A 27,954-nucleotide genomic window follows, 5' to 3' on the forward strand; every position below is an offset into this window, starting at 1 on the left:
GGTACATTTCAAAGAGAGTATGTGGTAGGCTGGTACCTCAAGTAAATTATAGAAAGATCATCAGAAAGAAGTCTTTGATAGTGGGGGACATTTTTTATTATTTTTTATCAGTGAACCTCCCACTTTTTTTTTGTTTATTAGCTGCTTAAAAATGTTTGGGCTGTCAGAAGTATTGAATTTGAAAAAAAAAAAACAGGGCTAATGAATTAATAAAAGATCCCACATATCCCATAAAGTGGTGATAATACACATTTATTGACACATTTACAGCATATAAAATGACACATATAAAAATACATTTGTAAACGTTAAGAAGAGCTTTGGTATCTTAGCTTGTGACAACAGTGATCTTGTGCATTTTACACTGAGTTCTACAGGAAATAAAAAGGTGTTGTTATAGATGGTGAACTGAGTATTGAAAAAAAAAACAACAGCAAAAACAACATAAAAAAAAACAACACACAATATAAGTGAATGTTATGCAAAGCAATAGAAGACGCATACGGCAGTCATGATTTATCAGTACAGTAGCCCTTCATTTGTAGCTGCAGGACAAAAGTCTGTCAGCACAAAGGCACTCATGTGTGCCATCTTGTGCTAAGGCAGTGATATGCTGCGTTCATTATTTACACTGGAGAGTCACCTGTCTTCACACAAAAGGATCATTTAATTGCTGCAATAGTCTTGTAGTTATGCTTTAGTGGCTCTATCTTGTAAGCGTTCTAACTTTCACAGAGTATAACTTTACATGAGTATCCACGTTTTCTCTAAATAAAGTGCAAATCTGGCACAGAGCTATGAATTGAGGCTACACAAAAAGAAGAACGAAATTCAAAAGTCACAAATGAAAACAATGTGGCCTAAGGAGCTACAAGGAAAGTACGTCTCACCTCAAAACAGTGCATGTGGAAGGTCCTAAAATTGACATTTTACATTACGTATAAAACTGTGAACGAGGCTGCTGATAGTACCCAAGGCAAGAAAAAAAGGTCAAATAATCATTTAAATCAGTTACAAACATTCTTAATTGTTATTGATCCTTGTTTGGAGTGTTTCATTTTTTTTTCTGTCGTGTAATTGTGTTCATGGTTTGTCTTTTTTGTTGTGTTATTGTTAAAATGTAAAAAAGGGAAAAAAGAGCACCCGCTTTTCACAAATCTAACCTGCTTATTGCCAAAGTTAGATTTTAATGACAACAGCCAGAAAGGCTGTATGGTTAGATCTATCTAAATATTCTCAAACTGTATCTCATAAGGCGTTGTGGATCTCTGGCTAAAATGGAAAATACAGTAAACGCGTCCCTGCTCAGTTACAATTTTTGTGTTGGAATGTGATTAGAGTACCGTATTCGTATTGTGGCAAGCTTCCAAAAAAGCTATTCATTTATTATTGGAATTTGTTTGTAGTTGACAAAAACTCAAAGGAAGGCACAATGTTTTGAGCGTGAATATACAGAAATTGCCTTCTCAGTCTCACTTTTGCTACATTTTAGTTTAGTCGTGTTCCCTTTTCCGCCCGAGTGAGTGGCTCCGTTTCGCTCCTACATGTAGCTACAGGAAGCTGTCTTCTACCTCGGGCGTCCCTGAGGAGCCCAGCAGAGCGTCCCTCTCGCTGGTCTCCTCCAGCCGGTCCTCCTCTGGAAGTGTGTCAGCCGTGTCCTGGGACATGGAGTCGGTCTCTTCCTCCAGAGCCAGAGAGCTGAGGGCGGGAAGAAAGATTTAAATTGACTGGAACACGCTGATTTTTCTTCATACATTTGTAATAGTTGATAGAGTTTTCTAAGGTGTGGTTCTCTCTAAAGCAGCATTTACCTCACATAAAAAAAATAATAAATTATAAAAAAATAAATGATAGCAGCTGATCAACCAAAGGCTGAAAACACAGCTGCCACAAATGCAAGTTGTCAGCTCTAACCAGATCTATTGATATTTTGTAAAGGAAATCAGAATGCTTGTTGGTGAATGTGGATAGTTGCTAAAAGTTTTTTTTATGTGTGCTGGCACAAGGTGGATATTTCTTGTATGTATTTTAAGTTCATTCTTTCAGGTATTGATAGGAGATCTTCCTGAATAATAGGCCAGTGTCCCCTGTCCAACTGTTTGTCTCTATTTTCTGTTGTGAAGGGGCCAAGGACCTCAAACTCAAACCACGATGTTAAAGGTACAACTCATCAGCCATTTTATAATCTAAAGAGTCCCCTCACTGCCAAAACTCAAAACACAGGCTTGGACCTATTCCTCCCACCCAAACTTGATGACAGATCTTTCAACACAAAAAAAACAAAACTTGTAAAAGTTGATTGTGAATTATGAAAAAAAAACAGTTTGCGGATATAAACTATCTTAAATTTTTGCTGCCAAAAAGGTATTTGAAATTCAAAGATTTTGCTTGGCTACATGTTTATATAAGCTGTAAAAACACGGCTCCATGTCGGTCCACATAATGCAACTACTGTCTCAGCTCAACATCTGGATGAGTGGGTGTGTGATGGAAAAAAAAAACTGTTCTTATTCAGCAAATACATATTCATCTCTCTTGCAGCCACTGCATTTGGCACACATTTATGCAGCTTTGGCTCCATACCTCACAGGGCTTTCTGATGGCACGTCAGTGAAAACCTCCTCCGGTTTGGGGTCTGGGATGGGAATGATGTACTCGTTGTATGAAGTAATGACTTCTTGCGTGTCTGCCTCTTGCCTGAGGTCTCCAGGCCTCAGGTTCTGGTTATAAGGGCCCAGGGGGGAGGAGGACAGGGTGATGGGAGCTGGAGAGCCAAATGCTGGGTTGGCGATCGGAAAGGGTGAGGACAGGCGGGGTTTGGTGCGGGCGACTGCAGGGTGGTCACTCTTCAGGAAGTTGTCATTCACTTGGTTGTATCTCTGTTTTCAGGAAACAATGAGTTTGATAATAAGCAGAGTGTGGTATGTTGATGGGCTTGTAAGTTGCAGAGAAATGACCAAAAGAGTGAGGTAAACTTTGATTATTCATTTATTTCTAAGAGTATTACAAACCTGCACTGATTTTTCTCTGCTTTTGCAGATATTCAAGTCAGATTCTATATCTGTTTCAGTTAACCACTATCACCTACTTGTAACCAAGACAGTCTTTGTTGGTTGTAACTAGGGCTAAATCCTTCTTATCACAGTCTGATTCTGAAAAGTTGTCTCACGACTGTACTGTATTTGATATGGACTTTTTGTTGCTTCTTCCTGTTCCTGAGCATAATGTGTTGAATTAAAAAAAAGCTCCCATGACAAAAATGCTGAAGAAAAGGGAAGAAGTCCTTCATTTATGAGAACAAAAACAAAAAAACCCATATAGCATCAAATATGTTTATTAAATATGCACCCCTGCTCAATCCGAACAGTAAAATCGGGACTTTCTTAACTATTTCTGAAATGAAGAAATAATAACCTCACACTGATATTATTAGAAAAGCTGATAACTTGTCTGATTTGAGCGGACACATTTTCTCAGCTCGAGTCCTGTCAAATTTGTTGCATCAGAATTAAAAACTCCATATACCACATCCATTTCACACATAACAGTGTTGGAGACCTTCGCAGACACTGATTGCTTTTCCAAAACAAATCCAGCCACACCCAAACAATCTCTATTTACCTTTCTGTTGAGATGTTTCATTTGAAAGTGGATCTTATATTTCTGTTGCATACTTTGATGTAAAACTGAACATTTCTCAGTCGTTGAAACTGTCAGGTTGATTCACACGATCAGAAACTATTACATTTTCTTTTGAATCTCTGTGAAGAAAGAGAATCAAAAGTACCTTAAAAATTGCATTTAAACATAAATCGGGTACCTTCTTATAGCTCTCTGTCAGCATATTTCCCACACTGTGGACCAGGAGGGAGAACTCAGGCCTCTTCTCAAACTTTTCATCCCAGCATTTCTTCATGATCTCATAACTGCGACAAAAATAACACGAAACAAGATTATCTCTTATCCTTTGTGTTAGGCAGAAGAGTTGTAAAGGCAACCAAATGACAGGGAGACTCACACTTCATCAGAGGCGTGGGCAGGTTTGGACATTCGGTAGCCTCTCTTCAAAGCGCTGTAGAATAATTCATTCATGGGCAAATCTGGGTAGGGGGTTCCTCCTGCAGATCAATTTTCAAATAACTGAAAAGCTCACCAGGAAATCAGACACCTTGCACATGCAAGAAAGTTAGATTTAAATCTAAGGAAAATCTAACCTTGACTAAATGAATAAGATGAAGACACAGAACAACATTTTAACCTCAAATGTTTCCTATGACGAATATCTCGTTTTATTTCCTTTACAACAAGACGAACACTAACTGATTATCAGAGCCATATTTGTTGTGCAATACAGTTGGCTTCCTGACACAGATTTGAGAGAAAAATTGATCCAGAAAGTCCAAAAAAGAGTCAGATTCAGCACAGAGAATCTTTATTCGTCACTTACAGAGGCTGGATTGTAAGTTTGTTTTTTCACCGTTCAGGCTCATACTGCATATGCAACAAACTGTCTCCTTTGTTTTCATGGTGGCTTCAAAAATCCATGGGAAGATTAAAAAAAAAAAGAAAAAGAAAAGAAAATAAAAAAGCTTACAATACCCTGAGCAAGGAAATGCTGATGTCAAGGCTTGACTGTGGCTAATAAGATTTTGACCTCATATGAGCCTTCAAACAAATTGGTATGTACTTGCAGTCAGACACGGAATTTGAAATTTGCCACAGTTTTTGAAAACTTTTGCTCGCAGGAGGAGTGCTTGTGTGACTTCAAGAACTGAGCGAAAGTCGAGAGGGTGACAAGGGAAGAATCCCTTACACAGGATACATGCATCTCAGCTGAATTTGGTTTGTAGTGCTTAATGTCTGTGAATGTGTGTGATGGTAAGACTCACCCAGTGTGAAAATTTCCCAGAGAAGAATGCCGTATGACCACACATCGCTCAGGGTGGTGTACAAATTATGGAAAATACTTTCTGGTGCCATCCACTTTAGGGGCAGGAAGGTCTGAATGAGAGGAAACACACTTCATCTTAGATTAATAAAGAAATGTCACACAGTCAGCAGGGTCAATAGAGTCCAGATTACAGTTATTTGGGACCATTGCATATCCCCTTAGATCAAACTTGCAGCATTTCTTAGCTATGGAGTTAGTTAAAAAGTCGTATTGATGATATTACGTTCAGTAAGTTGCCACTTACGCTGCCTTTCGAGATATAGTTGGAATCGTGCATGATATCTCTGGCCAGGCCAAAGTCACAAATCTTCACCAGCTTGCCTTCAGAGATCAACACGTTCCTTGCAGCCAGGTCACGATGGACGCACTTTGGAGGAAACATCAAAGTAAAATCAAACCATACCTATCATCAAATGAATGCAGACCACGCTCCAGGCTTCAATCATTTACCACGTGTTCTAAATACGTGATCGACAGAAAACTCTCTAAAGGCTTGAGTCAGCGGCAACATACATTCTTGGAGGCGAGGAACTCCATCCCCTTTGCCACCTGGTAGCTGAAGCCCAGAAGGTCGTCATAGGTGAGGCTGGAAGAGTCGCTGATCACCAGGTCTGGCCTGCTGCCACCTGAACGACACGACAAGGTGAGACAACCACCAAGAGAGGAAGGGAAGGTGATGAGCATCTCATGAATAAAGACTTTGTGCCGCTGTAATCGGGGAACTCCGCCTGTCCTGTGACTACATGCTGTAACATTGTCAGTGTATTTAGTATGTTTGCTTGATCAAAAGGAATGCTGACTTCCATCATGTAAGAAGCTGCTTAATTTCTTAAAGAATTGCACTATTTCAAGTTAAGTCGCACCTAAATATGGCACTTATGTTACTGGGTGCACTCACATCATTTTTTCTGTGTCTCCTTTATTCGTGCTTAATCATTCATGTTTATGGAAATGAATTACTCCCATTACTCTACAGAGTTTCTTCAAGAAAAGCACAAGTGTAACAGGCTCAAATCAAACCTTGCTCCTGATAAAGGTCCTGCTGGTAGGGGGACTCATATGGAGAAGGCTGGATGTCTGCATATTTGATGGTGTCGATGTGCTCCTGCATGGGCATATAGATCGAGGGCTCATCTTTGCTCATGTCCATGTATCCTCCATCACTCTCACTTCCGAAGGACACATAGCTGTGAAGACATATTAAGTCTGAAAAAAAGAATGCTCTGACCTAAATCCAAATGTGCATTTGCAGTCCTTTATCATGTGAAACATCTGTGACTATCTCCCTCATGGGATCAGTGAAGTATATCAATCTGTCTTCAGCTGTGTCTTTGAATGCAATGAGATTTCAGCGAAAGACCCCCTACATTTTATAAAACGCTCCTTTGTGCCGCCCTGAATGCATTTTCTCTGCTCCTCTCACCCTTTTCTCTGGCTGAGAGGGGTGCTTCCTCTTGAAATGAGGCAGCCATCATCTTGGTTCTTCTCAACGTAGTACTGCAGGAAGGTGTGCTTGTTCCTGTGCAGGTAGTCCACCAGGTCACCATAGCGACAGTACTCTGTCACCAGGTAAAGAGGACCTGAAAACCAGAAGCAGTGAGGGAAAGGAAATCATTCTCGAGGATTTAAGAGCAATCTCAGTTTATATTATATTAGGTACTGTTGCTTTTAAAAAATATATGAAAATCCTCTCTGAATGATCTAAGAAGCTGCAGTGAAATTTTTTAAGAACCATTACCAACTGGACAAGCATCTAGAGGTAAAAGTTCTCAGAGACAAGGACATAGTTCTGAAGGCTAAATGAACCTTTTTGTGTGGAAGTTGGACTGGAAATCAAGTCCAAATCTTGGTGGCAGTTTCTGAAAGATACTTTATTCAAGCAGTGGAACAGGAAGAAGTCTGCAGCATTTGAGAGGTGCCATGATCTTTATCCACGACAACGCTCCAATGCATACCGCACAAAATACCCGACTGCCAGAAAGATGACCAAACAATGAGCTGTCTCCCTTCATTACCTGACTTAAATCCTGCTGAGAACTTGTGGTTTTCTCTCAAATATAAGATTTACTGTGAGGGAAGACAATGCACCACTTTGAACAGTATTTGGGAGGCTGTGTTAGCCAGTTTCAGCTAAAGCTGAACATGAGCAGATCAAGAAATCTCTGCCACAGATAGCAGGGTAACTGAAAGAAGGCTGTCTATGTTGGTCAGTAATTACTCCTCACAGGCCAAAAAACGTTCTTTTGTTGCCTTTTTGATGCCTGATAACACTGTACAATAATAGTTGCTAAATAACTTCTAAATGACCCTTTTATCAATTACAAAAAATCAGAACAATCTTGATTACACAATTATTCACTTAGTTCATATACGATGTTTGCTGCTGACTCAGATAAGGAAAACAAGAAAATCTGTAATATTTCCACCATTAACCAACATAGGTCTTTAATCAGTACAACAAAGACAATTTTATGTTCAGAATATTTAACTAACTTAGATTATGAAGGGTTCTACACTGCATGTCTTTTGCAAAGGTAAGACTACTAACTGGACTTTAGACTTTAGTTTTCACACCAAATCCTCCGTCATCTGAACAGTTCTAATGTGATGTATGTTCAGAGATGAAGACTAAAGTATAAAGGACAGGACTATTGTTGCTTTTACAGGGTAACCCAGACTAACACAGTTTCCCACCAACCTGGTCAACATGTGTATTGTTAGCAAAGTGCAGCCATGGCGCTCACCATGTTTTGTGCAAGCTCCAAGCAAGTTGACAATGTTGAGGTGAGGACCCAGGTGACTCATGATCTTCAGCTCCGACATCAGTGCCTGAGTCTCACTCCTCCTGGCTGTAGCTGGATGAGAGCAGAGAGAAAGATGCATGAGAAAGATATGAGAACAGGAGGACTGGGAACACTGAAAGCAGGACACACTGTGTCCGCCAAAACTGCTCAATGACCTGTGAGCTGAAACTTGAATCAGGCTGGCAACCAAACTAAAGCTCAGTGGGCCCTCTGAGCTCTCTGAGCTCACAGGAATATGGGACTGATGTCACAATATTGGACAGCTTTGCTGCTCAAACAAAGTATGCACATGGCTGTTGTCTGTGTTTTTACATCATGTGTCTTACATTTCAGCATTTTCACTGCCACTTTTGTGCTGGACTGGGAATGCGTGAGACCGTACGCAGTTGCCTCGACTACCCTGCCAAATGCTCCTGATCCAAGAGTGCGACCTGAAACACAAAGAGGGGCTCAGTGGGACAGAGTGTGAAAGGAGCACACATGAGACCTGAAAAGGTTGAAATAAAAACTTCTCTTCATTATAATATCAGTGTGAGCCGTTTTCTACAGTGGAATAGATGCAAGAGGGTTTTGGAACTTGTTTATAGCAGATTATAAAGATAGCACAGATTAATTATCTCGAGTTGAGGTGAGACTGAGCAAGTTTGGTGTCCTTTTTGTGGGAGAACAGCTGATAAATGACTGGATATCAGATGTAAAAATGTAGAAGGAGCTTAAAAGGGAAGAGGGATTGAAGCCAGTAACACAAGTCTAACAAACTCATTTAGTATTCTGTTGTTGACTGCACCCAGATGGTCCAAACCCTCCAAACCCTCCAAACCACCCACAGCACTAAACCCTCCTGGCGACAGCTCCAGTTTCAACTTTCAACTTCAAGAGTTTGTTTAGGTAGACGAAAGTGACTTATACCTAATTGCAACTGAAGATCAAGAAAAAACAGTCTGTAGACCTTAACAAATTCTTTACAAAAATGACCAACTGATCAAATATAAGAAAATACATTCAACTAAATAAATCATTCTAACCAAACCAACCAAGCAATGACAGATGTATGAATTAAAAGCATTTAGATAAATAAACTGATGCATGATAAATTTCTTTATCACACATAACACAATTAAAAGATCATATAAATTTTGCGGGATGACTACTTTTATCTATATTTTGTTGTCGCTGTTGTCGTCAATATGACACAAGCATTCAAAATATACTATTAAGTAAGTTCACTATTAGATATTTTTATTCAATGTTTTCTACAAGGTTCTATTTCTATTTCAATTTCATATTTACTTATGGGCTGAGGAAGCTGGTACCTGTAAACATCTTCTGACATGTGTCTGCTTTATGAGCATCAATTATTCCAATATTGAAGAAGGTTTGAGGAATAGAAGAAAATATAAAGCTTTTGCATCACCTATCCCCTCCTAGCCGTGGTTGTGAATTCAAAATGGCACTGACAAGCTGCTTAAAGCCTGAAATCTGGTAAATGTTATTTTGGAGCTTAAAGTGCAACAACATTTCAATGGTTTCACTCTAATACAGTAGGAAACAAGTCATATACTTATCAAAGACAATGCTTCATCTTCACCTTTGTGCCTTTTGGAGATTTGGTTCATTTTCAACTCACTTATATTATTTTTTTCATAAGCTTTTCCATGCCTCTATAATTGAATTTCTAAGGCTCGTTACAAAGTTCACCTGTTAAATGTTTAAACTTACATGCCAAAGTCATTCAGAGCACACATCACACAGTGTTTTACTCGGTTGCTTGCATGAGGACTCACCCAGCACCAGGTTGTCTCGGGGCATCTCCCAGGCCAGGTCATAGGGGAGGTGGATGGGGTCCACGTAGATGTACTCATGCCCATCCTGGCTCACAGATTCTATCACCTTCCACCTGATCTCGTAGCGAGGTTTCTGACAACGCAGTTGAGGACAAACAAATCCCGAATGAGGAAAAACTAGACCCTTTTCATTCAACGTATTTGTAACTACATATCAGAGTTTGTCTCACCTTCCTCCATACAGCAATGAGGATGATGACGGACATGATAAAGATGACCACCAAGGCCAGAACAGCGGCCAATACTGCCACCTGGGAAAACAGGGCTGCAACAGCCGTGAAGAAAGACCATGAACCATAGCACAGATCAGGTCACAAATCATACAGATAATATTCAACTGAGTTGTTTCACATAATCAACAAACATAAACCTTTACTATCTTTGTGTTTTACTTATTTAGCAGTGGTGCAATATACATCTACACAGTGACAAAAAGTAAAGAAACAGCATATTTCAGTCATCATCTATAATTCTAACATTGATAGCGCATGAACATGCTTTTCAAAACGTGGTAAAATCCCCCCAAAAAACAGCAAAATGGTCCATTCTTCAGGTGACACCTACTGCTGGACACCAGTTTGACATCTCTTCTGTCTATGAGTCCTGCTTGGTTGGTGGTCTCACAGCGAACCGTGACCTGCTGAGGCTTGTGGAAGGTCACTTGGCTGTGCACCTGGCTGACTTTCCGTGTCTCACTGTAGCTCACATTGGTCTGGATGGTCAGCTCTTCAGGCTGTGGTATCAGCGGCTGCCACGCCGCCGTCTGGTTGTTACACCTGCAGGAGGACATCAGATCAGTGAGACGAAATCCCAACAGCTGCACCAGCGGAGAGCAAAGTCATTGCAGATGTTCTAAATTTGAAAATGATATATCATTACGTGTGTATGGTCATCCCCCTAGTGTTCCCTGTGCAGCAGTTCAGTGACAAAACATGTGACTTACTTGAGCATGCTGTCACAGCTGTACCACTGTATGGTCGGGGCTGGGACCCCCTCGGCTACGCAAGTCACCAAGTGTCTCTTCCGCGGGAGGTGATGGTCAGTCAGGTCTCTAATCTGAGAGGGTACTACACACAGAGGGGAGAGGCCATTATTCCTAATCTGTCTGCAGTTTTTTTTTATTTCCACATACACTCCTTTTACATTGGTAGACCTACATATGAGAAAAGCACAAAAACACCTTGCACACCAGGAAAAAGCCTCCTCTCACCTTGGACTTCCAGGTCAAAGACAACTTGCTTTGTGGCGTCTCCATTGGTTACGAGGACAGTGTAGAGGCCCCTCTGGTCCGTCCTCACCCTCACCAGGGTGAGAATGGTGACATACCTGAGGCAGAAAAAAACATGTTGAACGACATCAAAGGACTTTAAAAGCATATTTTGATCTTTTCTCTTTCTCTTTCTCTTTCTCTCTCTCATACTCATTTTTAAGACATGACATTACATTACATTACAGTCATTTTGCAGACGCTTTTATCCAAAGCGACTTACAATAAGTGTGTTCCACATCGGTAGGCAAAAGAACTTCAGGTCACAAGAAATCACAAGTGCATTTCCTTCCAAAACCAAACAGCTAAGAGGATAAATAGTGCTAGAGTAAGTGCAGTAAGCTAGGTACCTAGACAAGAGCTTTTAAGAGCTGTTGAATATTCTTATGGACGAATGGGTTAATTCACATGAGGATTTATTCCTGCTATTTGTTTCCAGAGCTCATTCTGAACTGAAGAAGGGCATTTAAACATGCTTCTTCCTTGTCTTGGAATTAGCGTCAAAACTTTAATGAAGCAGATCTCAACCGGTTTGTTCAAAGCAACTCTATGTAACTTTGAAGTTGACACTTTGTTGATACCTTTCTGTGTTTTGTGTAAATTTGTATATATCTTTTGTAAAATGTCTGTTGTATTGTATTAACATGCGCTGTTACCATGTGCCGTTGCTATCTTCTCCCTGAATTTCTTGCAAAAGAGATTTTTAATCTTAATGAAATTTGTCCCGGTTCTCCCGGTGTTTTATCTCCTCGACATATACGGAAATAAAGACTGATTTCTAGAGGTTCCAGGGAATTCGCTGTGATACTCTGGAAAGTTAGAAAAGGCCTTGGACTTGTCCTTAATGTGTGTTTTACAAAATATTTTGCTATAAGACATAATGTGGGTTGTTTTTAGAGGAAATATTGTCTGCGGTTAATATTTTGCTTTGATCATTTAGACATTTATTGTGTGTTGAAAAACGTGAAAACAAAGTCTTCCAGTCAAGGCTTTGTTTGGCATCCGTCTGAAAGACGTTGGTGAGTTGTGACAGGTATTTTGTGTTTATGGTTCCTGTGCGTTGAAAGATGGCATCCTTCCCTCTGGAGAGTATCGCATTTCTCTCTGCGGAGGCCTCATCTGGTGGTGACTGACACGAGCTAGATGCCTCTGGAGGCTGCCAGAGTATCCCAAGTCCTGTTCTAATTGTTAAAATCTAACAAGGTCTGTGAAGTACCCAGCGCTTCTGTGGTATGTGTTGTGTTCTTAAGATCAGGAAGCAATTGGATGTTTTACCTTATTTCATGCTCTTGTTTGATTGTGATGGTTTTGTCTCCCTTGATGGTGGCGCCATCTTTGGTCCAGCGAACCTGAGGGGGAGGGTAGGCCTCAATCTCCACCCGCAGCTCCACGTTCTCTTGAAGCTTGGCTGAAATGCTTTGCTGCTGAGCAGGCTTCAGATCCACAAAACCTTGCTCTAAAAGAAAAGCACAACATTAATATGACGTACAACTTGTCTAATACATTCAAACTCTCACAGTGCAAGCGTGTACAAAATTATTCTGTGTTGGCAAACAGCTGCCTTGTGGTTTTCTAAAAGATGTACAATAACATCCTCTACTTCATCTGCATCTGCCAATACTGAATTTGGATTTGAAACCAGGTATCTCATGTCACCAAAATCCAAATCACACATCTGTTGTATAGAAGTATAGCTCAAAATATCACATGAAATTAATACAAATGTTTTACAATTACTGCTATAATGTTTTTCTTATGTTGCCTGGTGAACGTGTACATTTGAACAGCATGACCTGTCACTGTATGTCTGAACCATCACAGTTAGATATGGCATAATGACGTGTTAATCCACCACAGAGAAGACTTGGACTTTGATTGAGTGTGAAAAACACATGCACGTGCCGGTAATGGCATCTGCAGGCGCAGCATTTATTCTGACTTTTGTTTCTGACTGTCAGTTGAACATAAAGCCGACATTCACTCCGCTATGTTCAGAGGCTAAAGTAACAAAACAAAGACTATAGATTAACTGTAGAGTTGCAGAAATCTGAGAATTTTTGTTGAGTAAGGCAGTTCAATTTCCAAATGAGCTCTCTTTTATCTTTGGGAGTAATTTGGGAGTAATTTTCATAAAACCATCTAATAATTGTCTTTATTAAGAACAATGTATTTTCATGTTATTGTGCATTTTTGATATTCTACAGTCAGGTAGTACGTGCCTTTTGCACTTATCTTCCCATTTTGCACCACTAAAAATGGTCCTGGTCTCCTGTCTCCACAGAACATGGAGGTGCAAGTTATTTGAGGCTTTCATAAACACAACACACTCCACTGCAGATAGAGTAAGCATTCACAGACCCACAATGTATGTAGTAGCGGTCAAGAGACAGAGCATAGAGGAAAGTTTCAGTTTCAGTGTGAGGATTCCTGCTTTTACTGGCTCTCAGTCTGCAGTTGTAAGTTTCTGACCTACTGTGTGTTCAGGTTTAAAGTCAAATTCCAGTAACACAAACACTTTGGAATCTAAATATAACGTGGCTGTACCCCCTGATTTGAAGGTCTGTTTTTAACTCAGGGTGTCCAGAGAGTGTCAAAGGTTTATTTCACACTTTCAACAGAAATAAATAAACCCGATTCTCATCTCCTTTAAACATAGCTCCTCTCCCACATTAACTCGCCAAGGTAGATATAATAAGCAGCTTTCTCTCAGCCAGCGAAAGCACAATAATAATCTGCAGGGCATCAGTTTGTTTTAGTTTTGTGTGTGTCTAACCGAGCACAGTGATGTTGACGCTGGCCGAGGCCATCTGGTCCCGGACACCTTCGTGAACATGGCAGACGTAGTTTCCACTGTGGGCCACTGTGGCACGAGGGAAGATCAGGTAGGAGCGCATGTTCATGGCGGACAGGACATCCGTCAGCGGCTCGAACTCAATAAGCTTTAAGAGAGAAGGAAATTATGAGGATGTGACAACTTGATAAGAGGTTGATTGCCATCAAAACATTTGCACATTGAAACCTAAATGAGATAGATGATCTATCTGTGAGTATTCTCTTTAAATGGATGTTTTATTGAATGTGTCAATAGAGCCAGCAGAAGACAGCAGATAGGATCTTGACACATTGTTGGATGCATGACAAAGGTCTCTTGACCATTTCAACTTTAAAAATAAGGTCAAACTGTCTCCTTAATAAACATAAGCTGAAACAGATACAGTAGACAATCCGAAATCTGAACCCTAGAACACAGAGTTGTGACATACTCACATGTGTTGTGAGCACAGTTTCACAGGAGGATCAGAACTGAGGTGTGTCTCTACATCTTGATTCAATCTGAGCTTGATCACAAGGGATCACAAAGGGGAAGCTGAACAAAAGCGCTTGTTCTGCTCCACTCCTACTCACCTCACTGTTGGGAATATCCCAAGAAAAAAACACCAGCTCCACTCCATGCACCGTGCAGTTTACAGTCAGCGCTTCACCCTGCTTCAGGACCGTCTTTGAAGCGTTGATGTAGGCGTCGATGGCCTCTGGGACTGGGATGAGAAGAGAGAGTGAGGGGGGGGGGGGGAGGAAAGACAGTGGCTGATCATGTGATTTAACTAACTGATATGCTGAAAAGATAACCTCAGAACTGATCAATTATCAGTTTCGTTGTAAAAATAAACCCTGAAAACAATAATTGTATGTATTCAGACAGATGTTGAATACTGGCCCCTGTAGTTCAGCCTCTTTCTGGTTCCACAAAAGTTCAAATATGCCAGAAATTTTCTCTGCAAACAGTGTGTAGAGCTTTTGTTTTAATGTCCAATAATCACATTCTGAGAACAACAGTTCGGTCTTTTCCCTTCTGTTTTTCTCCAGTCTTCTCACCAGCATTTGAGATCAGGGAAAGAATTATACTTTTGGACTCAATATTTTGTCGTTTTATTGCACTTTATATGAGACGGACTCATTAACTTTAATGATTTTGGTGTAGGCTGAGACTATATCAAAGCCAAAATTGTGTTTTAGGTACTTTCTGAAATTTCTGCTCACAGGGGGATGAATTACTCATGACCGCAGAACTGTTTCTCAGGACACACTTACCAACGATGCTGAAGACGTAAAACGCCTGAGAGTCTTTCACCTCTCCATTCAGCTCTCCACGACAAGCGTACGTCCTGTCCTCCAGCGGTGCCTTGTACCCCTCGCTGGGGACATACCGCCCTTTGATGGGCATGTCAGTGTCCCTCTCATAAAGGGTGACAGTAATGTTTGGGTTGGTGACCACGCAGGGAATGGTGCTTTCTTCGCTCGTCTTTGTTACCATGCCATGTGCGCTCTCTACAAACCACACCTCAGGATCTGGAACAAGTCATATGACTCATTCAATTAGATATCAGGCAGCATAAAATTGATCTTACAACAAATGAGGAAATTAAAAACAGACTCCACCTGGGACAAATACAGCCACCTCCTTGGTTTCCCCATCGAGTCGATCCACACACTGATACACACCAGTGTGCCTCCAGCTCACATTCCACAGGGTCAGAACGCTGATGGTGTCATCCCTTTGCACAATTTGGTAACTTTGACGACCATTTTGAATTTGCTCCATTTGAAAGTACGGCACGTCTTCCCGCTTAAACTCCCACGTCGCCGCCCCGGAGCTGGAGCAGATAAGGGTGACAGAGGAGCCTTCAGCCAGGACGAGCTCTTTGTCATCAGGTTTGATCTCCAGGCAGCACACTTTGGTGCAGAGATACAGCAAGGCTGCAGTTTGCACAACAAGGAACAAGGTCAACATGGGGCTCAAAGTGATGGCAGCATGAGGTCAGAGGTTAAAGCTTCAGCGTAAGTCAGATTATGTTCTATCTCTAATTGATGAAGGATATGAGTTGTCTGGGGCAGATGAGTGGGAGGATAAAGATGCCACGTCAGTGACAGATGTATTCAAAATGACAGCGGTGAGTGTGAATGAAGCATCTGTCCTTCAGATCAAAGCACTGTGTTATCTCACAGGCTGGACAGCTAATCCAAAAAATATGCTTTACTTATCAATGTTTTTTGTTCACTGAGTATTGTTGACATCAACGTTGTGAATACACAGAATCGAACCTTTTGAGATATCCTGTTCCCCAAGCAACTCAATCTTAATTAGAATTCCAGCAAATTTAGTAAAGACGTAAATTGAGACCACCTTCAGTTATCTAAAGTATGGTTTGGATATGTTGAAAAAAGAAAAAAAAACAGTTCAGCAGTATTACTTTGATTTGATACTCTCTCGGCGGTCTGCCTAAGCTTGCCATCACACTGTTTTACTTTTAGATCTTTTTAAACATTTTCACTTTTCGTTTGGCCGGTTGAAACTTAATTCTCACCTGTAAATGTAACTGTCAGGTGGAGCACAGATGCCGTCACCCTCCTCATGGTGAATGCCTTCAGACCAGTTTGTCCTGCAAACAAACACATGAAATCACATGACATTTTTGAAAATATCTGCCTTCCATTCAGTTTTGGCCAGTAGTTACAGAAGCACATATCATTATGCCCTCAATATGTTAAACAGACATCAGTTAAACTGAGCAAAACAACAGGAAGTTCTAATCTGCGTTCATTCCAAATGACACATAAGGCCACCAGAGTTTACATCTGTGCATGAGAGATGAGCTTCATATCATGATGGATTGACTCCTTCACTTGTGAACTCCAGTAGGTCAAGTTAAGAGAGAAAATGGGAACAGTCTGCTTCAACTGCAAATGGCATAAACTTGAGTTCTGCTTAAAGGAAACAAACATAAAGCATTTAGTTTGTTGTTGTGCTGCTTTCTTTCGTGGCTCCCGGCTGACACACAGACTCTGAGGTGCAGAAGCGGCTCACTCTGGAGGTATTTGATGCCTCACTGCACCAGGACAGAGCAACAATGTCTGGCTCTTTTTGTTCCTGGTTCACCAGCATTCTGCCCACTAACAAACGGGTCACTGTGTGCGGCTTTGCAACACGCTCACTGGCAACAATGCTGCGTCCAAGCTATTCTAGAGCCATGCTGAGCCATTAATTGGTTTTGGTGTAAACAAAAGTGAAAATGAGGGCATTCACATAAGCCTCTGACAAGAGTGGACTTGCTGCACTGAAAGGTTGCCATGGATGCTCAATCCTTATGAGATATTATGCTGTACACAGACGCAAAACTGATTCAGCACTCACTGAGGTTAAAGTTGACCGGTGCTCACCTTGACTAACTTTCACTACTGCTGTTCAAGAGCTGAAGGTTGCAGCTTCACAGCACAGCAGAAGCCAGAGGAAACGATGGAAGAGGGGAGGGGCAGTTTGTTATGTTTGGGATATGGGGGGTTAAGGCCTGCAGCATGCAGACGTCTGGAAACAGTTAAGGATGGATCACAGGCCTGCGCGCAAGAGGGTGGGAAGGAGAAATAGGGCGGAAGAATGACTCTTGGGAAGAGCGAGGGTGGAGGAGGAAGAGAGGGAGTGGGCTAGTGGAAAAATTGTGAAATGTTTCTTGAAAAACCTTACCCCATTTAACATTTTTACAGGATATTGCACTTATATTTTTTTACGGCCACTATTTTAAGACACGGGTCTATTTTAAGACATTACGTAGTAAAAAACATGTTGGAAAGTTAGAGACTATAGTTTTTATTTATCAATGAGCAATGTCAATCAACATGACTGTGTTATCGGAGTTTCAGATTTTGTCAATGGTTGCAAAAGAGGAAAGATCTGATTAGTTTGGCAGTTCTCTAATAAATCCAGAGCCAGTTACTTAAACCAGATACACGTTGTCTTCCTAAATTAACTGCATTTGGCACTTCCGCTCCCAAAACGAAAAGCTCAAAGTTCTCGAGCTGCTCCAAAAACATGACTGGATCATTTCCTCCCCCGCCTCCTGGTTCTAATAAAAAAAGGGGGTGAAGGAGACAGATAGATAGAGAGCAAGAGAGCGAGAGCTCATGCACGTACACACTTAAATATTTTCACTGGCACACAGTCCACGTTGCACACACATACTGTGCACACGGGCATACGCTGCATCACAGCCATTACGTCCCCTTCTCAACACACACACAAACACACGCGTGCACGTAGAAACAGAACCCCACCCCCCCTTTTCCCTTTTTGTCACTGGTGTCTGCGTACAGTTCATGTTCCCACAGTATTACTCTGAAACTTTCCCAGGATCGCTGATACACTTGGGACCCTGCTGGTGATGACGGCCGGAGTGAAGGGGTCACCTCATCCCTGGGGGGCCCAGCAGCAAGCGACGAGGGTCCGTCCACTGAGGAAGCCATACATCAGAGCTCAACTGGAGCCAGTAACCTCAGTGTCAGTGATGAGGACTTTGAGCGACATCAGCCAAACGCAGCAAAGGCATGTGCCATTTGGCAGCATGAAAGCCAACAAATCATATTTTAAATGAACGCAGATACCGTGTTTGATAAAAACAACCCAAACTGCTGGGGCAAGAGCTACTGCAGGAGGTGCACTTACATCTAAGATCAAACGGCAGGAAATATTTGTTTCAGCGAAAATCCAGGAGTAGTAGTGTTTGAAATGGAAGTAAAAATGTTTATCTTCTGCAACATGATGAGGTTTCATGTTGACCAATGGGCAGTGGGGACTATGAACAAAGTTTTTGAGAGGGAAACTGACCATAAGAGTGGGATGTGCATTGTAAGATCGTGAGCCAAACGCAGCCAGAATGTAAATGCTACGAGAGTTTGGAGAACAAACACTTGAAATGCAGAGTAGCACAAGATTTAAAACAATAAAACAGAAACAGGAAAAGTGTAGTTTTGACACATGATGGCACTTGTGGTTGTTTTGAGATAGGTTTGTGCTCAGCTTTGTTCAGCTCATGGGGAGCAAACAAAGTTATGGAGAGTAAAAATGAGTCATGACACTGGTGAATCTGCCAGTGTTTGCTTCCTGTGCCACAGTGATGCTTTAGCTTAGGCAACAGTGTCAACAGAGTCATTTACAGTAAGAAGTGTCCACAATTAAAGTGGCTATCAGTTTGAAGAAGAGATCCTGTGAAGAACCATAGAGAATATGAAAAACATTTCTCCAACCCAGATGTTTATTGTTGTCTTTAGTCTTTGAAATGGGGCACTGCATTCCCGCAGTAATCTTGGAGGTCTGAGAAAAACAAACAGTCTTTATGTCAGCAATGGCACAGTAATCACCAGGAGGGATAAATTGTTATCACCCCCTATGAGTTTTCCCACAGATGCTGGGAATTTGGTGGCTGACTGACCTTTCCTGGTTTTCATAAACAACCTCGCTACACTCAAAGTGTCACCAGCTTACAAGAAAAAATGCTAAAGTAGACCTCAGCGGGACGCACGCAGCCCACGCTCAGCCTCAGGATGCAGTCGGAGTGTGTAATCCCACTCCCGGGACTAGCTACATTTAGTGTAGCTGCAAGTTTTCAGTTAAACATCTGGCAGTGATAACGCAGTCCTTGATAAGGTGGGAAATGCAGTCTGAACCTCATTTGCAGCCAATTGTTTGCTTGAGTGTATCCCAAGGGGGAAAGCTTGCAATTGGAAAAAGAGGAAAAAGTGTAATTTATAACAGAAGAGAGAAAAATGTCCCAAAAATTCTCCCGGAGTGCAGCTGGAGAGTTCCGACTTCCTGCATGGGGAAATTTTCTGGCCTTGTGTGGGTGTGATACATTACTGACAATGCAGACCGTCACAACCGCTGACCAAATACTTACAGACAACAAGGATGCCACAATGAGTGGTAGACCCACTGCAATGAAACATCTACAGAGAGAGAAACATCTTTAAATAACAAGCTGCACAGAAAAGTTGTAAACTCCCAATCAGGAGAAGAGAAACGAAAAAAAAACAAGACCGATGAAACAAAACAAAGTGAACCGTACAATCAAAGGCAAGAAAAGGCCAATTAAACCAATGACAAAGCATGACAAACCATCAAGCCACCGCACGAATACTGCACACTGCACCAGACAGTGGAAAAAACAGCAAAGGAAGCATTCAGACATATGGAATATACTTTATGGGACAGACCACATCAAAGCCAAGAGCACGACAGCAGAAAGAGGGCACACACAGTCTGACATCACAGACAGTGATGTTTACTCTGCTGAAGTGATCAGGAAGCTGAGATCTGCAAAACAAGCATCCCCGATTTAACAATTAAGAGCTCGGAAAAGACATAATCTGACACTGTATTATCTGGGCTTTACTGACACTTTCTTTTGGATATTTCATATCTTCATATTGGCTACAGCATAGAAAAAAATCGACGTGCCATATTTGTCTTTCTTAGTTTTTGTTATTAGAGGGACGGCAGGTTTTCGTGACGTATCTCTGAACAGCAGGACTTTGGCGAGCTCTGTGGGAAAAAAATGACCCAGTGTGTCTTTTTTAAACAAACCTCCTTTTTTTATCACTCATCTTGGACTGACCATCCCCCCCAGAGGAAAACCTTCTGGTCCCTCAGCAGCAGACCCATAATGCACTGCTCCCACCCCAGGCGGCTGCAGCGTCCATCATGACTAAAACAGACACGATACATTGACAGCGCTATAATAATGACTGATATGCTGCAGGCCCAAGAAAAATCCAGCCATGGTCGCTTCCTTGTCACAAACATGCTGTCAGAATATGTGAGCTACTGCTGGCAGAAAAAGCTTCAGAGGTCAGGTCATGATAAGTTTCAGACTGTAAAAGAAGACAGTGAGACTGCAGACATCTCCATTTACATCCCTGCAATGCAAAGCTGTTTGCTTTTACTAGGGTTTGTTGGAACACCCCTCATAAAATATGGGGCATTAAAAGTGTCATCTATATACACATTATATATATATATACTTTGGTTGTTTGTTTGTTTTTGGTGACTTTGTGCCTGCTAAAACTAGCTCCAGCCTTTCTCATTTACCTTATTTAAGCATTCAAACTATGTTGCCTAAGTCAGGAATATTTCCATTCTGAATAGCTTTGTTCTTCTCAGTAGCTCATCCGGGCTCTGATAGTACAGATGCAGCCACTGGGATAGGCCAACTCCTTCATGCTCTGGTCATTCCCCAGCCAGCCGACTCTTTGCCTTGTCCTATGCGACATGGGAGACTCCCACTTGCGGTAAAACTGGCCGGCTTTGAGGGAATATTCCCTAATGATTCCCTGAAAATCTTCAAAAACATTAACAAAGTGACCTTCAAAGAGCCATTAGGGAACATTTCCTGCTGGGTTTGTGAAGGGTCTACATAAATAACAGAATGTTCTTCAAAGGTAGCAAAAATGTGACTCCTTTAAGAAACCTTAAGAGAAGGTTCCCTCAACATCTCAATTCTCAAGGCAGTTATCCAATTCATGAAGTGAGTTTGAAATAAGAAAAATGATGTAAAGCACGCTACCTCTGCTCGCTTTTGTACTGTAAGTTTTATTTGTACTGGTTCTTATTCTAATGTGAGGCTCAGGAGTTCCGGCAGGTTGTCTGGATCGATTGCTCCTCAAGTCTGTATTTCGAAGAGTTCTTGGGCAAGATACTGATCTCCTGATAAAGTTTGGCCTGATAAAGTGAAGTATATTTATGTTTAAAAAAGAAATAAAAGCTCTGCAATGAGAAAAAGTGGTGTGTTTATTTGTATTGGAGAGCAAAACACTTCGACTGGTGATTAGAAAAGCTCTATACAAATGACTTTGCTGTCCAATAAAAATGTTTACCTTCAGACAATCTGGCACCAAGTAAGATCATATTTCATCTCTCAGACTTATAAAAATGCAACAGACATCGGCGTCTGACTGACAGAAAAGAACTGGTGATAAGCCTTTTCTCTCCAGGACAAAAAAAGACATTCATCAGCCAGGTCTTTCTAGAGCTGAGCAGTTAGATACTGAGATCCCCAGAAGAACTACCACTTCATATTTCATATATATCTATTGCTGATATGGCAACCCCTTTAAAACAGTTTTCCACTCTCTCTGCAAATAAAAAGTCCAATATTCCCTCAACCTTTAGGTCTATTTCTACTCCCTCACTCACGCCACAGGGAAATATCTTGCAATAAGCAGTCAGTTGATAACACTGTTGTTCTGCCATCTGGTGCTGAGGAGGTTGTGTTTTTGTTAAAAACATCAGCTTGCTGTGGTCAAAAACAAACCAGCACAGTAATGATGCAGGACAGAAAACCAAAATAACCACCAGAATAACAGCAAAATGGGAAATACAAAGACAAGTGATTATGCTCTGTGTTCACTACAAGCAACCCCTTCTCAAACAGCATGTAGTCAGTTTGCTTTTTATCTAAAGTACTGATTTCTGCAGCTTAAGAATTAGATATTCTCAAACCCAAAAGATATACATATTGTACACAACAAACTGTATTTCTCCACAGTAGAACCAAATCTTTGGAAAGTTTAGAATATTTCCCTGTTGAGAGGTCTTCATTTGTTATGACAATAACTGTCTGACAGAAATAGTTTGTCAGGATTTGTGACTCAGTTGCACTGACCCTAAGTTAGATTTCACAGTTGCACAGCTGGACGCTGAACTTTAAAAGACACTGTCACACAAAAATGCTTGTATGTTGTAACTTAAGAGGCTAGAGCTGCACTGAATCAATCTCAAGTTTGCATTATCAGCCCCAAAAAAGATCTACTATTATCCCTGTTCATAAATCTAGTGTCTTTTGGTTCCGTATTTGGATGGAGTGTGTGTGAGGTCTAATCTCAGAAACCAAAATGACTCTATCCCCATGCTGAAGAAACATATGTTTGGGAAACTGTGGATTTTGGTTTGCTCCCTTTCAAACAGAGCTGTAAATGCAGTTTCAGTTGTGGTGGGGGGGATGTGAAATGCCTCTGAATGTAGACTGGCAGCTTTAGATGTGGCTACTGTTAAATATCAGTTTAATTGTCTCATTTTTGACTCACTTGGGAGCCTAAACGAACGTGTCAATTCCCAGATATCTATCCCAGAAAGAGATCATTTGTTTCCGTGCCAAGTCAATTCAACTTCAATCTTTCACAGCTTTTCTTTTTTTTTTCTTTCTTTCTGCGCACTGTCTGTTTACACAAAAACAGAGGGCATTAGACCCCAAACCTCATGAGAAATGAAGTACACCTACTCACACTTCCAGTCCCTCTAGGCGTACACACCCAAACCCACCAAAAAAAAAAAGAAAAAGAAAAAGAAAAAGAAACTGAAACATCTGAATACAATTAGGACTGACTGGCTTTAAGCTCCATTTGTTGTCTTAAACAGCAAGAGGGGAGAAAGATGGCATAATGGTGAAAGAGGTTCAGAAATCTTTGTGACAATTCATGCAATTTGTCTTGAAAATGTTATCTCAAACATCAAGTATGAATATCTGATATAATTTGTATGAACTTTTCACAACGTTGGCGTTGAATGAGGCTAAAGCAAGTTAAACAAAATGCAGCTTGTTCCCTATTTTCAACCATGTAGAAAATTCTTATCTTGCAAAAGCTGCAGGCTGTTTTTCTTTGTCCTCCTTTCCCATTGCACTGTATCACCAATTCCAACATGTTTGTGTTGGAGAGAACTGTGCAGACTCCGGAGAGAAAAGAATCTGATGCAGACCAAAACTTCCTGCTGAAAATTTGTATTGTTCCTTGTGCAATAAATTCAGAAAGGAGTTCATGGTGTCTTCATAATATAAAAACCATACAGGCGGGGAAGACAGTCAAATCCTTCAGGTAAACTCCTTTGGTTCCTCCTGAAACTTGGTTTCAGATCACGTAGGAAAAAGTCTGATATTATTGAAAATATCTATTTCCGTAGTTGCAGACAATTAGATGTATGCTTAATAAACACGTGTGTCTTCATAGAAAATATTAAAGTAAGGAAAATATTAAGGCAAGGCAGGGCAACAGCTTTAAACTTGTAAATAGACTTCAAGCTAGAACTGAATTGTTTGTTTCATACTTAACTTTTATTTAGCATAGAGAGTTTCAGAGGCACCCGAGGGCCTGTGTAACATTATGACTAAATTAGCAGCAAATGTTTAAGAGGTCCATATCAACAATTACTATTCATAAGGGGTTTTTCACTAAAATAAAACAACCCGATAAATCATCTTCTGATTCAAATGTTACATAACCTTGCAACAGAAAACAATGTGATGTCAAAGAAAAAACTGTTCTGACAGCATGAATTGTTAAATGTTACTTGACATTTGCAACCAGAATTCAATAAGTGCCTTTAAAGGTGCGGTGCACTACCTAATAAAACCACTAGGTGCCATACTAGAGAATAGGAATTGCAGTGTGAAACAAACAGAACAAACACGTGTGAAACTTAATTCAGACTTCATCAAGCAGCTCGCTGACTCAGAAAAACCAGAGCAAGGTTCACTCTGGTGTTATCCCTCTCACACTGTAATAGGAGGCGTTTTAGTCAAAGAATACGCTTCTTTCCAACACGCTTTCACTCAGAACTCATTTCATACTGATGCTTGGTCACGAATCAACGCAACAGGGCGCTTTCTGAACACAACCCAAAGCATCGCTTTGGGACATGCAGGGTTCCCAAATTAGTAACATTCTCTTCAGCAAAGTTTTCCACGACAAAATGTATGCAATCGTTAACCCCTAACCATGAGTTCCAAAACACTCAACTCTGTTATATTCCATCAAAAATCAAACTAGCAATAGCAAATGTATCATAATGCAAAATACCCTTTCATAGATACATGATTAACTACTTATCAGTAAATGTTTCATGTTGATATGTTATCACATGGAGATAATCAATTAGCACAATTCGAAATTTTCTTCATTGACTAAAAAATGAACCATTTATTCACACCATAATGCAAGGGATTACTAGTACTTCTACTAGTGTACAAGTACTATTAGGTACCATGAAATAGAAAAAATATACAAATAGGGTACCTCACTATTTTTGTACCTAAGTACAGTAAATGAGCATATGCATTTAAAGTTTTCCAAAACTTCCTCCATATTTTTAAATGTCCTCTCTGCTAAGTGTGTGAAAATGACACCTTTCTTTGTATTTTGTGTGCAGTTTTCTTCTAAAGGCTGAGAATTATAACAAAAGGGGAAAAAAGATACAGTAACACAAATGTTTCCTCAATGATTTGTCCTCCAGGAGTGGCTGCACTTCCTGACTGAAGATGAGATGCAATTGCCTGTCAGCTCTGCCTGTGTGGGTGGGAGGGAAAGAAGGAGGGAACGAGTTGGAGGCCAGATGGATGGGCAGCGTTACAGGATGCTTTATTGCAGCACTCTTACGTGGTCTTCATTAAAACTTAATGACTCCAGAATACAGTCTAAGCACAGCACTAAGGAAGAAGTAGCATACAGAGGGGCCAAAGACTGATCCCCTGACAGAAAAAACAGCTCAGTTGAAAAATATGAATGACTTAAATGTGAGTCACACATTAAGTGACCACCAGGAAATGAGTCAGAGAACAGACACCTTCATCATTCAGTGCATCAATAATCATGTGATAAGAGGTGTAACAGCTATAAATAAGTATTTCAACTCAGTTTTTCATCCAGATACAAACAGCATGACACTAGTTTTCAGCTGTGTGTTCAGCTCATTGAATTGAGGATAAATCCCAAGAGGACAGAATGGGATCAGTGTGTTTCAAAACTCGCTGCCGAGTTCAAACTGTTACATATCTGTACTGCGGAGCACATGTGAGCTGAATCAGACTGGTGGCATGTTTTCTGCATGGTCATAATGTGAAGCACATTTTCTCATAGCGGCTGGCATGCAGGGAGTCAGGAGAGCCAGGAAACAGCTGATGACGAAGGATTAGGCCCAAGCCAAGGGGAATGAAGCCCACTGGGCTGTGTAGCATCAGGGCAGTGGAGAGGAGCCGCGCTGCAGTACATACCAGCAGCCTGACGCACAGGGAGGAAAATCCCCACTGCTCAGGAGAGGTATATAACTTTGATGAGTTTTTAAAGCTGGGCTAAAAAGATGTGACGGATCAGTGTAGTGTTTTTAAGTTGTGAAAAACTTAGCTCGAGACAATCAGCTGATGGAAGATGTGCGATATGAAGGTAATATCATCTCATACTGTTAACAGTAGAAGTATGACGTGTATGCAGTTTTCCAGCAGTTCATCTGACAATGTCTGGAAATATCCAGGGAGCCGGAGAAGAATAAGCACTTCAAACAAAGCTCTATATGTAGAGGAGGAGAACAACACACGCAAAACACATGCCAACTTTGTTTTGATTACAAGCTAATTTAGAAGCTCTCCTTTTAAAAAGCATCCAGCAGATGGATGATGCGTTTAACCAGACTAACAAGATAACACGGCAGCCGCAAATTGCAGAGCTTTCAGGTGCAGAACACATGGTGGATTATAGCGCAAAGACATGCACGAAACATGTGTCTGAGCCATGAAATAGCTTACATTGCTATAACCTAATTCATACTGGGTACCAAAACCCTCTCCTGTGATGAACGCAATGACACGATTTAACAGATTGTTTACCTATCAATACACTGGTTCCAGAAAGATCTTCTAAAAAGGGTGACCGAAGCATAAAGCTGCATTCAATTTAAGATGGTATGTATTATCACTGAAGAGAAATCCATCGACACTTAAAGAGGATGCTAGTGACAGTGACGGATGCCAGGTCTGATGTGAACACTCGGCCGTGAGCTCCTCCGTGTAGGTATGTGGAGAAGATTGATTCTGTGAGGGCCATTCACAGGGGAGGGCGGTCAGTTCACTCAGGGTGACTGAAGATGGCTGTATAAACAAGCTCTTTAGCAGTGAAGCACAAAGTGGTGCGCATACAAACAAGCTGTGCTATAAAGCCCTGTGTGTGTGTGTGTGTGTGTGTGTGTGTGTGAGACACTGGGACACCTTGTCAAAGGTTTTCTCTGAACAAGAAGATAAACATTGTTAAAGTTGTTTGTTGCAAGGCGTGAAGCAGTGTCTATGTACAGAGATGCAAGCCATCACAATGCTGCTGTTTGAACAGGTTGCTCACACTCTGCCACATTGTAATGCTTGTGTGTACACATTCAAGTATGCGGGCAACGAACACCACCAACACACACATAACCAGTTACTGGCAACGACATCATGCAATAAGATAGGAGTTGATGGTCGTTCTCAGCAACTTAAATAGGATTGAATATGTACATAGTTTAAATTCAACAAGTCATATGAGCCTCAGGTCCAGTGTTATCAGGATGAGGTGCATCCCCTCTGTGTCAGACATCTGTAAAATTGAATCCGTCACAGAGGTCTTCCCGTGCAGGCTGGGTGAACTTTAGCAACAGAACATCCTCACATCTGCAGACAGCTGCCAAGCAGCCATGACTAACAGGAAAATTGCTGGCAGTGACAGAGACGTTACACCTCTTACCTTCAGACGAGTCTTCCCTCTTTGTCAAAGAGGGTTGTAGACAAGCAGAGAGAAATCAGCCGGTCAGCTCTACAGGGGCTGCTGCTCCAAACGTACAGATCCCTCAGATGTTCAGAGTCTGAGGTTAATCTCTGATGTCCCAGGAGTCCGTTGGGAGGAGGTACCGCACTGAGCCCGGCTGTTTGTTTAGTCAAATCACAGCACCACGGGGGTCTCTCGCCTCTCTCACAAAAAAAGCCTGCCCAGCACTCAAAAAGAGTAGAGTAAGTTTCTAAAAGAATGTTCCCGGTGGAGACATGCAGACACACACTCCTTCCCTGACAGACTCACACAGAGCGGAGTGTCAGTGGTCCGGCCCAGCTGAAGCTGAGTGAGCAGAGAGGCGGGAGGGAGGGGGCAGTGAACAGAGCCGAGCAAAACGCAACAGAGGCGAGTTTAGAGAAAATAAATGAAGAGACAGAGGTAAAACACTTCAAAACACAGATCAGGTTCTGCTTGTTGTTCTTAGGCAGCAGCTCAGAGGTCCCAGGCTGGGGTGATTTGTTTATGAATGGAGAGGCGAGCCACTGGAGGTGAACTGAGACAGTCACTATTGGCAACAGCAATCTGGACCGCGTCTAACCCCTTCTATAAAACAACAAACACAATGAAAAGGAAGAGAAAGAGTGAGCAGTTCAGGCAGAAAAAAAAAAGAAAAAAAACTTTCTGGCAAAGCTCACGGTGGCCTGC

At 41.3% G+C, this 27,954-nt stretch overlaps 1 protein-coding gene across 1 annotated transcript; it reads right to left on the reverse strand.

The window, feature by feature from the left end:
• Nucleotides 1-236: 236 nt before the first annotated feature.
• pdgfrb (platelet-derived growth factor receptor, beta polypeptide) lies at nucleotides 237-27,584 on the reverse strand. The gene is made up of 23 exons (XM_075481286.1): nucleotides 27,226-27,584; nucleotides 16,230-16,304; nucleotides 15,304-15,621; nucleotides 14,956-15,213; nucleotides 14,272-14,402; nucleotides 13,640-13,805; nucleotides 12,142-12,322; nucleotides 10,810-10,925; nucleotides 10,543-10,666; nucleotides 10,164-10,375; nucleotides 9,770-9,864; nucleotides 9,540-9,672; nucleotides 8,082-8,186; nucleotides 7,696-7,806; nucleotides 6,375-6,531; nucleotides 5,972-6,138; nucleotides 5,465-5,577; nucleotides 5,196-5,318; nucleotides 4,890-5,001; nucleotides 4,019-4,118; nucleotides 3,821-3,926; nucleotides 2,584-2,879; nucleotides 237-1,698 (listed from the first exon to the last, which is right to left on the reverse strand). Exons 2-23 carry the CDS (start codon nucleotides 16,276-16,278, stop codon nucleotides 1,551-1,553), a joined length of 3,321 nt encoding a protein of 1,106 aa, XP_075337401.1. The 5' UTR covers nucleotides 16,279-16,304; nucleotides 27,226-27,584; the 3' UTR covers nucleotides 237-1,550.
• Between the last annotated feature and the right edge of the window lie 370 nt (nucleotides 27,585-27,954).

The sequence above is a fragment of the Odontesthes bonariensis genome, chromosome 13, assembly GCF_027942865.1.
Source record: "Odontesthes bonariensis isolate fOdoBon6 chromosome 13, fOdoBon6.hap1, whole genome shotgun sequence".
NCBI classification, from domain to species: Eukaryota; Metazoa; Chordata; class Actinopteri; order Atheriniformes; family Atherinopsidae; genus Odontesthes; species Odontesthes bonariensis.

What these genes read in the sequence shown, in the direction of transcription:
- pdgfrb (XM_075481286.1), bottom strand. Translation starts at nt 16,278, where the DNA reads ATGAGGAGGGTGACGGCATCTGTGCTCCACCTGACAGTTACATTTACA. An exon ending in GGCAGTGAAAATGCTGAAAT is followed by an intron (nt 7,807 to 8,081) that starts GTAAGACACATG and finishes GCTCTCATCCAG; the next exon opens with CTACAGCCAGGAGGAGTGAG. An exon ending in CCTCTCAGCCAGAGAAAAGG is followed by an intron (nt 6,139 to 6,374) that starts GTGAGAGGAGCA and finishes ATGTCTTCACAG; the next exon opens with CTATGTGTCCTTCGGAAGTG.